The sequence below is a fragment of the Solanum stenotomum genome, chromosome 3 (assembly GCF_019186545.1).
Source record: "Solanum stenotomum isolate F172 chromosome 3, ASM1918654v1, whole genome shotgun sequence".
In the NCBI taxonomy this organism is placed as follows: Eukaryota; Viridiplantae; Streptophyta; class Magnoliopsida; order Solanales; family Solanaceae; genus Solanum; species Solanum stenotomum.
In genome coordinates, this window is record NC_064284.1 from 19,272,559 (window position 1) to 19,285,024 (window position 12,466).

At 32.7% G+C, this 12,466-nt stretch overlaps 2 protein-coding genes across 3 annotated transcripts in view; both read left to right on the forward strand.

Annotated features, from left to right (window-relative positions):
• Positions 1-12,466, forward strand: part of LOC125858189 (60S ribosomal protein L36-2-like) — a 163,807-nt gene that overhangs the window by 41,182 nt on the left and 110,159 nt on the right. The window contains exon 1 of one of the 2 annotated variants that reach the window (XM_049537894.1): positions 1,678-1,681. The exons of the other annotated variant lie outside the window; for it this stretch is intronic. The gene's annotated coding sequence lies outside the window, so the exon portion shown is untranslated. Of the gene's footprint in view, positions 1-1,677; positions 1,682-12,466 lie in introns of those variants that run through there. 2 annotated transcript variants of the gene reach the window in all.
• Positions 10,095-12,350, forward strand: LOC125858181 (peroxidase P7-like). The gene is made up of 3 exons (XM_049537881.1): positions 10,095-10,396; positions 10,929-11,120; positions 11,786-12,350. The coding sequence occupies exons 1-3, from the start codon at positions 10,181-10,183 to the stop codon at positions 12,335-12,337; spliced, it is 960 nt and encodes a 319-aa protein (XP_049393838.1). The 5' UTR covers positions 10,095-10,180; the 3' UTR covers positions 12,338-12,350.

The following is a 12,466-nucleotide window of genomic DNA, read 5'->3' on the forward strand; positions in this document are numbered from 1 at the left end:
TTTAACTTTATTATCTTTTGAATATAATAAATATAATGTCTTGAAAAATGTTATAGGGAAATGACTATAATTAATGATAAGAGTAAATTATGAACTAATTATAAAATTATCCATTAATTTTATAAAATGGACAATTATTATTGTACATCCCAAAATAGTATATTAAATAACTATTATTGGACGGAGATCGTCAGACGTATTACCTCAATTACTTCCGCTATAATCGATTAATACAAATGTAGTTCTAGGATTCTTGAAGGTTGAAGGAAAATGGCTATTACCTTAAAAATCCATTAATTAACCTATACAATTACAAATGGAGTAAGAGTTCAAATTACCTTAAAAAAAATATTAGGCATCTTTTGAGGTCCACAAATAAAAGTCCTTGCAATTGCCAGATTCTGTACTATATGGTATTAAACAAAGAAAAATATGAAATAGTACTAAGTATTAAATTAATCTAATTAGTATCTAAGAAATTAATCATGCAAAGTTATTTATTAATTACAATTAGTCTATAATACTGACGTTAGGCATGCGGCTCATTTATTATTCTAATTAAACGAGTCTAAAGTATAGGGTGAATAAGCATAAAAATTCTAACAAGTCCTGCCCTCCTTCCGGCCTCTTACTTTGTTTTATTTTTCTTCTATATCGTCGCTTGAATGAAGACATCCAATCAATTCGACTTTCTCAAATTCCCCCACTAGCCCTTCTCCTATACGGGTCTGAAGTCACAAAGTTCACGAATTCAATAAATTAACTATCAAAAGAATAGTTCATAACTAAAAAATGTAAGGAAAACTAAGAGCCCCTTTGGATTGGCTTAAAAAAAGTAACTTTTAAATCAAAAATCAAAAATAAAAAATCAAACGGAAATGACTTTTAAGTAAAAAAATAAAAAGTAGGGGAGACCTACTTTTGGTTTCTGACTTATTTTAAGTCATTTTTTACCTTGTCAAACAGTTCGTAACTTATTTTAAGTTATTTTTTATATTTGTCAAACACTTCCAAAAGTTAAAAACTGACTTAAAAGTAGGTTTGACTAACTTTTAAGCCAATCCAAACACCCTCTAAAGACCGAAAATCAGAAGATGAGTAATGGACATATGAACTAACTTGGTCTCTTACAAACAAATACTTAATGCATTCGAATGACATAAAAATATAACCAAAACAGAAGCTAATCTACACACACAAATGCGTAAATAAAGAAGTAAATGTGGTGAAGGCCAGGAGACTAATCTTGTTTGCGAAGCAGCGTCGAATTAATTAAAAAATGTTTTTAATTGTTTTCTTTTTCATATAGTGTGTTCGAACTAGGTGTGTATTTGATTTTTTGGTTTGATTATTCAATTAAGTCAATAATTAATAATATAATTAAAGTTATATTTACAATTTTTATGTTTGCAGTTAACAAAATAATAGAACATTTCAAAATTTTGAGATTTTTAAAAGGGTCAATATGAAATTAGAAAAGAAAAAAAAGCAACGAGTTTTTTTATTTTTTTGGTTTAAACCCCACAACCTCTGGATTGCCACAATCTCTGTACGTGAAAATTTTGTGCGCACTGAGTAAAATTTCCACGGTATAATAACCTACAAATAATATAAAAGGTATAAACCGCATTAGACAAGTCCTATATAACATGCTCGACTCAAAATATATTGAGAAAATCGATCCTGGATCATCCAAATCAAATAATTACTAATTGCATAATATGTGGGTCACACCCCATGTGAATATGGCCATCTATTTCTTTACTTTGTTTGAAATTTTAAAATATGCACATATATAAACTACAAATAACGTCGAGGTGTTTCGATTTCTTTCACAAAAAATGTGTGTTTGAGCAGGTAAAAGGTTGACACTTGAACATATCCAATTATTTGCTAATTCAAATAATTGATGAAAAGGACTTGGTCCAACTATATATATGTAAGAAAAGTTCCAAAATAATAATAAAAAAAATGTTGAGTTTGTCAATATATATACACACTCCTAGCTAGCTGGAAACCAACAAGTTCAGTAAGATCTTTCTATTTCCATGCATGAGATGTGATCTTGCGCCACCCCCCCCCCCTCCCCCCCTCCCCCCGCCCCCCTTTTTCTTTTCCTTGAAAAAGATAAATTATTCTATTAATTGAATTGTAATAGCCACTATATATGCATGGGATGTGTTCCTATAAGAATTTTTTTAGGTGTCAATTTCTTAAAGATATTTTATTTAGATGCTTGAATTATTAACTAAATTTTGTTCTAATTGAATACTTCAATTATTAATAAAATGTTTCAATTAAATACTCTCAATTCAAATTTTGGAAGAACAGAATTATGAGAGTTTTCATTCAACTATTAAATAATTAAGTTAGTCATCTAAAATACGTATATGTTGTTGAAGGAAGCTGATGGAACATGTCAAAGGAACAGGTTCGACGAAGCTGACTGACGAGTTAGAGTTAGAGTTACATTAGGACTAGACTACTAAATCCTAATTTATGTACAAGTCTCTATTTTGTACAACTAAAGCTGATGTAGTCAACTAGGATAAGGTGTAAATAATATATTTTTGTTGTATTAGGATTCCTAGTGTAGCTAGTATATGACTCTTCTCCTATATAAGGAGTATGTAACTCAACCATTCAATTATCAATACAATCCTTGATTTCTCCATACTTACGTGAGAATTCTACACGGTATCAGAGCAATAAAAATTTTCCACTCTTTAACGTATTAGTTCAAAACCAAAACAACCACAATATAGAACCGCAATGGCCCCTTCTACCAACACTCTTTCGACCTCTTCACTTCATCATCTTATTTTGTCCTGCTCCATTAAACTTAAGCCAACGAACTATCTTATATGAGGACAAAAATGTCTCAGTTGATTCAAGTGATAAGATTAACCTACCTCATAACAGAACCACCTAAAGATACCTATTACACTGGACAGACTACTGAGAAAGTAGTAGCAGGCGAGAAGAGTGCAGAAGACAGAAACATTATTGATGACTAAGAGGAGAAGGATGTGTTGCTAAGGAGTTGGATCTCAGGCACCTTGACAGAAGAAAGCATGTACTTGATCGTAGGCTGTTCATCTGCCAAGGAGGTGTGGGAATGCTTGGAAGACGTTTATCTTCAAGCAACAAAAGATAATGAGTTACATCTCAAACAACAACTGCAAAGTGTGAAGCTAGGAACCAAAACAATTGACAAATATATTATGGAATTCAAAGGCATATGTGATGGCCTTGCAACCATTCACAAGCCCATAGATGAAGATAGCAAAGTGATTAATTTTGCTAGAGGTCTAGGTCTTAAGTACAAGACCTTAGGGACTGTCATGCTAGGTAAGGCATCATATCCTACTCTTAATCAATTTGTTAACGCTCTTAGAGGTTTTGATATGAGGGATAATGAAGAAGAAATGCATTAACAAAACCATAATATGACATTCTCTGCCTAAAGAGGCAAGGGAAGAAGAAACTACTCTCAAAGAAGAGGAAACAATAATTTCAATTCCAGAGGAAGAGGCTTTAAGCCTGCTGGACAAGGAACATGTTCTTATAACAACAGAAATGGACCAGGTCCTCAGAACAGTCCTTCAAGTGGAGGTCATGAGAGGAACAATATTGATGCGGGTCAAATTTGTGGTAGAAATAATCATACTGCTCTTAAGTGTTTTTACATGTGGGATTACTCTTACCAAGCCGCAGATGAGCTACCACAAGCATTGACTGTTACTAACCTACAAAACACTACTGATGACACCTTGTATGTTGACTCAGGAGTAAGTAGCCATATGACATATAACTCAGGTATCCTAAATGATCTTAAACACTACAATGGACCAGATAAAATCATTATTGGGAATGGATCAAAGTTAGACATAACACATGTTGGAAACATATCCGGATCAGGTCTAAAGTTAAAAGAAGTTCTTGTAGCCCATAAGATTAATAAAAATTTACTCTCAGCTAGTAAGCTTGCAAAGGATAATTGTTGCACTCTTGAATTTGATGAAACTAACTTTGTTGTAAAGGACAAGAAGACAAGGACACTGCTGGCCAAGGGAACTAAAATGAATGGACTCTATGCTTTGAAAGATAACAATCTCTATGCTTTAACTGTTGCACACGATTGAAACATGTCAGACAACATGTGGCATACTAGATTACGACACCCTAGTTTGAAGTCTTTAAAAGTTTTGAATAGTAATAGTTGCATCAATATTAGTAGTTGGAATAAAATGTCTACTGTTTGTTCAAAAAATGGTGAAAAATAATTTTCTAAAGAGATTAAGATTTTTCAATGTGATGAAGGTAGTGAGTTTATCCAAACAGACTTTATCAAGCATTTGGAAGATTATGGCATTGTGAGACATATTTCATGTCCTAACACACCTGAATAAAATGGAGTTGCAGAGAGAAAATATAGACATATTGTGGAGACTGGCTTAACTCTATTACTTTACGCTAACCTACCTTTGTTTATATGGGTTGAGGCTTTCCTCACTGCAGTATTCCTAATTAATAGACTGCCTTCCTTAGTCCTATAGATAGTGACTCCATTTGTTAAGTTGGATGGGGAACAACTTGATTACAATAGCCTAAAAGTGTTTGTGTGTAGATGTTTTCCATATATCAAGGGTAGCAACAAGTTCAGTCCAAAGACTTAACCTTGTGTGTTCATAGGGTACATCAGCTTACACAAAGGATATAGATGCTATCATCCACCTACAATGAGGGTTTACATAACCAAACATGTTATATTTGATGAAAATGCATTACCCTATTTGTCTCCAAATCAATCTCAAACTAACATTGATGTATCACCTCACCTTGTCACTTTTGTTGAATCTTTCTCTAAATTGCAAACACATGATAATTCTGATTCAGGGAAAGTACAGGCTGCTAGTACACACGTTAATGGTGATAATGTTGCTACTACTCATATACTCCTTGATGATGAAAGTACCATTGACCTCTCAAGCGCAGGATCAGATGTTGAGGAACATGTTGAATGTGATGATCCATACAGTAATATTGAAGCTCCAGCTGTAGATTTTGGATCTACTAGTAGCAGTGAGGAACATGTTGCACTTACAAGTCCAGTCAATGAGAATCATCAAATAACTACTTTAGTTGATGTACCTGTTGACCATCAATTTGACAATGCTACACTTCAATCAACTACTTTGGTTGATGTACCAGTTGAGGTACTTCTTGTACCACAAGGGCATCATATGATCACTAGACACAAGGCGAAAGAACACAACTTATCACTTGTTGCTCGCAACAGCAAAGACATTCTAAAGGAACCAAATACTACTAAGAAAACACTCAAGTCACCTCATTGGCATGCAGCAATGCAGGAGGAAATCAATGTTTTACACACTAACAAGACATGGATATTGGTGTCCAAATCTCCTGGTATAAATTAGATTGGCTCAAAATGGATGTTCAAGACCAAATTAAAAGCTGATGGAACACTAGATAGCTACAAGGCCAGACTTGTGGCCAGGGGATTCTCTCAGCTTGAAGGCATAAACTTTGAAGAAACTTTTGGCCCTGTGGTTAAAGCAATAACTATTAGAGTAGTTATATCCATTGCTATCAGCTCAAGGTGGGAAATTCGACAACTCGATGTCAAAAATTCTTTTCTCCATGGGTTCCTACAAGAAGAGGTGTACATGAGTCAACCTCCTGGATTTATTGATCCCAAGTATCCTCAGCATGTGTGTCTACTTAAAAAGTCATTGTATGGTCTTAAACAAGCACCAATAGCCTGGTTTGATATGTTTAGCATGCATCTCCTACACCCTGGCTTCATCTATAGTAAGGCATATTCTTCATTATTTACATTGCAAGCTCACAAAGGCACCATATTTCTCTTGTTATATGTGGATGATATTATTATCACTGGTAGTAATCCATCGCATGTCTCCGAGTTAGTTCGTCAACTTAGGAAAAAAAATTTCATGAAAGATCTTGGTCCTTTACACTTCTTTCTAGAAGTAGATGTTAAGTATTTTGATGGAGGTATACATTTAAGTCAGAGTAAGTAAGTTGTTGAGCTGCTGGACAAGACTGAAATGACTTTGGCAAAGGTTGTAGCCACTCATTTGGCTCAAAAGCATGGTTTACATGAAGCTGTGGGAAGCCTGGTTGATGCATTTTTTTACAGAATGATAGTAGGGAGTCTTCAATACTTGACACTCATAAGACCGGATATTACTCATGTTGTGAATTTAGCAAGCTAATTTATGCAAAATCCAAACAGGGGGTGAAAAAGATTCTCAGGTACATCAAAGGTACTCTACACTTGGGACTCAGAATTATTTCACAATCACCATGTAGGTTGTATGGATACTCATGTTGATTGGGGAGATTGTACTACCACTAGGAGATCAACTACAGGCTATAACATCTACCTAGGTGCAAATTGTATTCCTTGGACTACCAAGAAACAGTTCACAATTGCCTGATCGAGTGCTGAAGCTGAGTATAGAGCACTAGCCTCCACTGTAGCATAGATGGCATGGATCATATATCTACTTCATGACCTTGGGGTGTTTCTTCGATCTGTACTTATATTGTATTGTGATAACATGAGTGTCTTGTACATGACGGTTAATCCAGTTATGCATGTTAGAACCAAACATGTTGAAATGGACTATCAATTTGTTCGTGAGAAGGTGGCCAGAGGACAACTTCTTACTCAGTTTGTGAGGTCTAAGGATCAACTAGCTGATATTCATCCAAAGGCATTAACCAAACAGGTTTTTGCTGAGTTTCGTAGCAAGCTAAGAGTTACAGTCCCTCCACTCACTAACTTGAGGGGAAGTGTTGAAGGAAGCTGATGGAACATGTCAAAGGAACAAGTTCGACGAAGTTGACTGATGAGTTAGAGTTAGAGTTACACTATGACTAGACTATTAAATCCTAATTTATGTACAAGTCTATATTATGTACGACTAAAGCTGATGTAGTCGACTAGGATAAGGTGTAAATAATGTATTTGTGTTGTATTAGAATTCCTAGTGTAGCTAGTATAGGACTCTTCTCCTATATAAGGAATATGTAACTCAACCATTCAATTATCAATACAATTCTTGATTTCTCCATACTTACGTGAGAATTCTACATATGCGTCAATCTCATTTTACTTGTCTATTTTAGTTTAACAAGAGAAGAATAATTTCTTTCTTCTATTTTACTCTTGATATTAATTACTAATTTTCTCAAAAATTAATAAATGCTAATAGTCATAAATATTATAATAAAATATACATATTATTATCATAAAAATAGATAACTTATTAATGAATAAGTGAAAGTGAACGGAAGAGCAAGAAGTAGATTTGGCTATTGCTATATATTAGTCAACAACAATTAATAGGTAGCGTGACTATATATCACTTGCGGATGCAAATTGAAATTGAATTAAATAAAAGCGACATGCAGCTATAACACTTTTTTGAATAAAACGCCATCTCAGTAATTTCAAGAAAATGAAATATAGCTACTATAATCTGTCTTTTTTGCATGTTATTTATAGTAGAAAATGAAATGTAGCCACTTATAATATGTATATTTCTATTATAGAAAACCGTTCCCCAAATTTAAGGGACCCTACCTCATCTAGTGATGAATTATCTTTTAGTTTTTTTAAATTGTGCAAATAAAATAGACATTTTAGTACCATAAAATTTCACGAAATTAATATAGATGAGACCATAAAATATATTTAGTTTTTTTTTATAATAACTGTAAAAGATTACCATTATCAAAATATTATTAGTTTATAGAGGTATTATTTAATCGATAAATTAATATTTATTAATTTAAAGAGTGTTTCGATATCACAAAATTTGTTGGGGAAAAAATCTCAGAGAATTTAATAAATAAACTCACTTGTGAAAGTGTCATTCATGAAGTTGAGGTCATGATTAATGATCTCGGTTACCATAATAAAATGGACGTTAATAACTTGTTGGATGAGTGAAAATGATACATGTTCAAAGGTTTAAAGCTTAGAAGAAATTGTGGATACCATTGAAAAAAAATAATGTTGATGATAAAGTTAAAGATGATATAATACCTTAGGATTCAGTTACAGTAAGGTATCACTTATCGCATTTAGAACTCTTCTCAATTTTATGGTGTAGTTTGAAAAGACAATATCGATACTTTTAGATGCAATAAGAAAAGTTAGAGATGAGGTTTAATTAGCTAGATTTAAATTTTAACAAAACAACATAACACAATAAAATCATATTTCACTAAATTGTCTTAGATATATTTGCACTTTTAAAGAATTATTAATTTATAATATTAATGGGACCATATATTTATATTGGGGTCTTCTGAAAATATATTATCTTATTATCATATCAAAATGAGTGATATTTTTCAATGACCCAAGTTAGGACTGAAGAAAAATATTATCTTAGAAAAATTATTAATTAATCGAGTATCAATTTGGTGAAATTTTACGGTATAATAGAAAAGGTTGAACTGAATGGAGGGAGTAAGATAACAATATCAATTGTTAGTAATTGATTAATTAGGTTATAAATTAAACTCTTGTATATGCTTCGTGAGTTTATCTTAACATAAATTAGGATTCCAAATTTAGGGGCGGATTGAAGCTAGAAATTTGGGTTTAAAGAGTCTGCATTCTACAAAATATAATTTTATTGAGTCGCTCATAGTGGAACATTTAAAAATAAATGTAGAATATGTGTTGAACTTTAAAGTTTTGTTGGACCTGTAGCTTCACCCTTAGTGTCATCTAAACCTACTATATCCAACTGAACCCGTACATCGACTTCTAGATCTCTTTGCCGAGAATGATTTAGAAAATATTTAAAGTTTATGAATATTTCATAAACAGTATCAAATTAATATTATAATAAGAGATAAATGTTGAAAACACTCCTAAACTTGGCGTGAATTATTAATTTAGTCCTCCAACTATAAACAGACTTAAAAACACCCCTCTACTTGGTTAAGCAATTTAAAAACACTCCTCTTATGCCACTTGTCGTCCACCTATGCGTATATCTGAAATTTTCTGTTGATATGGTGTACACATAGATATATATGGTAAAAAAAGAAAAGAAAAAACATACAAATTAAATAATTAAATGCTAAAATTTAGGAAAGAAGATTTTTTTTTCTTACCTCACCGGCTCACCCCATCCGCTACCAGGTACCCCAATCCCACCACCCTCTCACCCCCTAAATTTTTTAAAAGTTTTTTTAAAAAAGCTTTTAATCCAACACCACCGTGTCCCCCTCCTCCCCACAAAAACTACTTTTAAAATAAAATATTTTTTTCTTATCCCACCCCTACCTCCCCACTCCCCGTCCAAAAAAAAGTTTAAAGAGTTTATTTTTGGGAGTGGATGGGTAGTGAGGTGTGAGGTTGGGGTACCGGGTAGAGGATGTGTGAGATGATAGAGAAAAATTAAATTTTGAGAAAGAAAAAAACGTTCTTTTATCTACTTAAATTGTTAAATTCTTAGCATTTAGTTACTTAAATATTTTTAAAATATTTTTCTATTATATATATATATATATATATATACGTCACGTCAGCAAAAAAATTCACATATATGCACATGTGGCATAAGAGGGATATTTTTAAATTCACTTAATGAAGTAGAAGAATGTTTTTAAGACTGTCAATAGTTGGGGAACTAAAGTAATAATTCACGTCAAATTTAGGAGTATTTTTAATACTTATAATAATAATTGAATTCACCGTAAATTTTTAGTACAATTCTTAATATATAAGTATATCCGCTCGAGTCTGCATATATCAATCAAATCAAAGTGATTAAAAACGCGTTTGGGCCAGCTAAGTTTGAATAAAGAGAATCCTCACTTTAATTTGTACACATGAAATTTTCTCTCTTGCTACTACTTTGCTTACTCAAAAAAAGTAAACGATAAAATTTGCTTACACAAAAAAAGTAAACGATAAAATTTAAAGTAAAGTTGACTTTTGCACTTTTTATGTCTCTCAATGGACAATATACGTAGCTTACTTGTATATAAAGGGCCTCATGCATGGTTATTATATTATACAAATATCATAGAGTTCTTTACATTTATCTTTAGTATATATTTGCTCTAAAAGATAGTATTAAATTTGTTATATTCAAGCATTATGGTGTCTCTAAGTAGGAATCTCATTTTGGCATTTTTGTGTGTTTTATTGGGCTTTGTTTGCTTTAGCAATGCCCAATTGTCAGACAATTTTTATGGGACGTCGTGCCGTAATCTGCAGACAATTGTAAGAAACGCAATGATACAAGCCGTGAATAGAGAGGCCAGACTTGGTGCCTCTATTCTTCGCTTGTTCTTCCATGATTGCTTCGTTAATGTAAGCTCACCCTATCTTCTTTTTCATTATTATTGATCGTATATTATTATTGATTGGAAACGACTTTGTAAAAATGCAGAATAAGAATTCAATTTTATCTGAACTCTATGTATAGTGGAAATTTAGTACATATGTGACGGAGTAGTACTTCTCTTATCCGTTGATATAAAAGTACATGCTTTTAATAAAAGACAACATATATTGATAAGTAGGACCTATATAGTGTAGTATTAATATATACTTCCTCATTCGAGTTTATGTAACAATAATTTTTTAGTTCATTTCTAAAAGAATAATGACTTTCTAAATCTAAAAATACTTAACTTAAACTTCTTATATCTTTACCGATCTGTATTATAGTTACTTAGATGTTATTGTTATGATCACAAATTTCAAGTCTTAAATTGTACTAATTCAAACTGTCATATAATGAGTGTTAATAATGGTCATATATTTTTTTAAAATTGAAGGAATATAATTCAGGAAGCATTTGTTTTATTCTAATATAATAATTTTTTCTCTTAAATATTAGGGGTGTGATGCATCAATACTATTGGATGACACATCAACATTTACAGGAGAAAAGAATGCAAACCCAAACAGGAACTCAGCAAGAGGATATGAAGTGATAGACACCATTAAAGCTCAAGTTGAATCTGCTTGTCCGAATGTTGTCTCTTGTGCAGATATTCTTGCTCTTGCTGCTCGACAAGGCACCGTGCTCGTCAGTAATCCTTTATCAAAATTTTCATTCATATATATATATATATATACCACTAAATATAGTAGTTTGTGTCAACACAACCTCAAAATTTTCATGCTTTCTTATTTAGAAACATTTAACTCTACAATGTTTTTAGTGATGAATTTTTTCGCTTTTTCCAGAGTTAAACATAAAAAACATGTTTGTCCGTAGAATTAGAATTCCAATTGAATTTGAATCTCATAATTTTCATGAATTGGAAAAACATCTTAAAAGTTTTTTCACTCCAAGTTAATAACTCTTTTTTTTAAACAACTCTAGTTTTCAAATAATGTTATTTTTCACTTTGAAAATAAAACTATTCTTTTTTCAAATTTCACAATGAAACATGGTCAAACGCTCACTTAATCTTACTTTTTAATTTTCCTGAATCCCTTGTCTAAACAAAGAAGTAACATGCTCACAACTATATGTTTTAAAAATCTTAATTTTCTTAAACTCAATAGAGGAGTAAGTTAATTCCTTACTCAAATATCCTCTTTATTGTTGATATATATGTGGAGCCCTTTTATCAACATGATCGATGTATACAATATCTATATATTTCGATTCAATTGTATATATTTTACAAAGTTTAACAACCAAAAACATTTGATATTAATTTTCTCAATTAATTTGTTATGCAGCTAGGAGGGCCATCATGGGCAGTACCATTGGGCCGAAGAGACGCAAGGACCGCAAGCCAAAGCGCCGCCAACACCCAAATCCCCGCACCATCTTCCAGTCTTTCAACTTTACTCTCCATGTTCTCCGCCAAAGGCCTAAATGCCCGTGACATGACGGCACTCTCCGGCAGCCACACGATCGGCCAAGCTCGGTGCACCACTTTCAGAAACCGGATCTACAACGACACCAACATTGACACGCAATTCGCCGCCACGCGCAGGGCCACCTGCCCTGCTTCTGGAGGCGACGCCAATTTGGCCCCGTTGGATATCCAGACGCCAAACCGGTTCGATAATAATTATTATCAGAACTTAGTGGTTCGGCGTGGGTTGCTTCACTCGGATCAGGAATTGTTTAACGGTGGATCTCAGGATGCATTGGTGAGGAGTTATAGTAATAATGTTGCGAGTTTTAGAAGTGATTTTGCTGCAGCTATGGTGAAGATGGGGAATATTAGTCCACTTACTGGAACTAATGGAGAGATTAGAACAAACTGCAGGGCTATTAACTAGATAAGTTATTAGTAATTTAAAATTGTCATATATAAACTTTGATGATTACTAGTAAGTTGTATCACCTCCTCTGTACCAAATATAAGTGTCATAATTTAACTAGACATGAAGTTTATGAAATAAATGGAG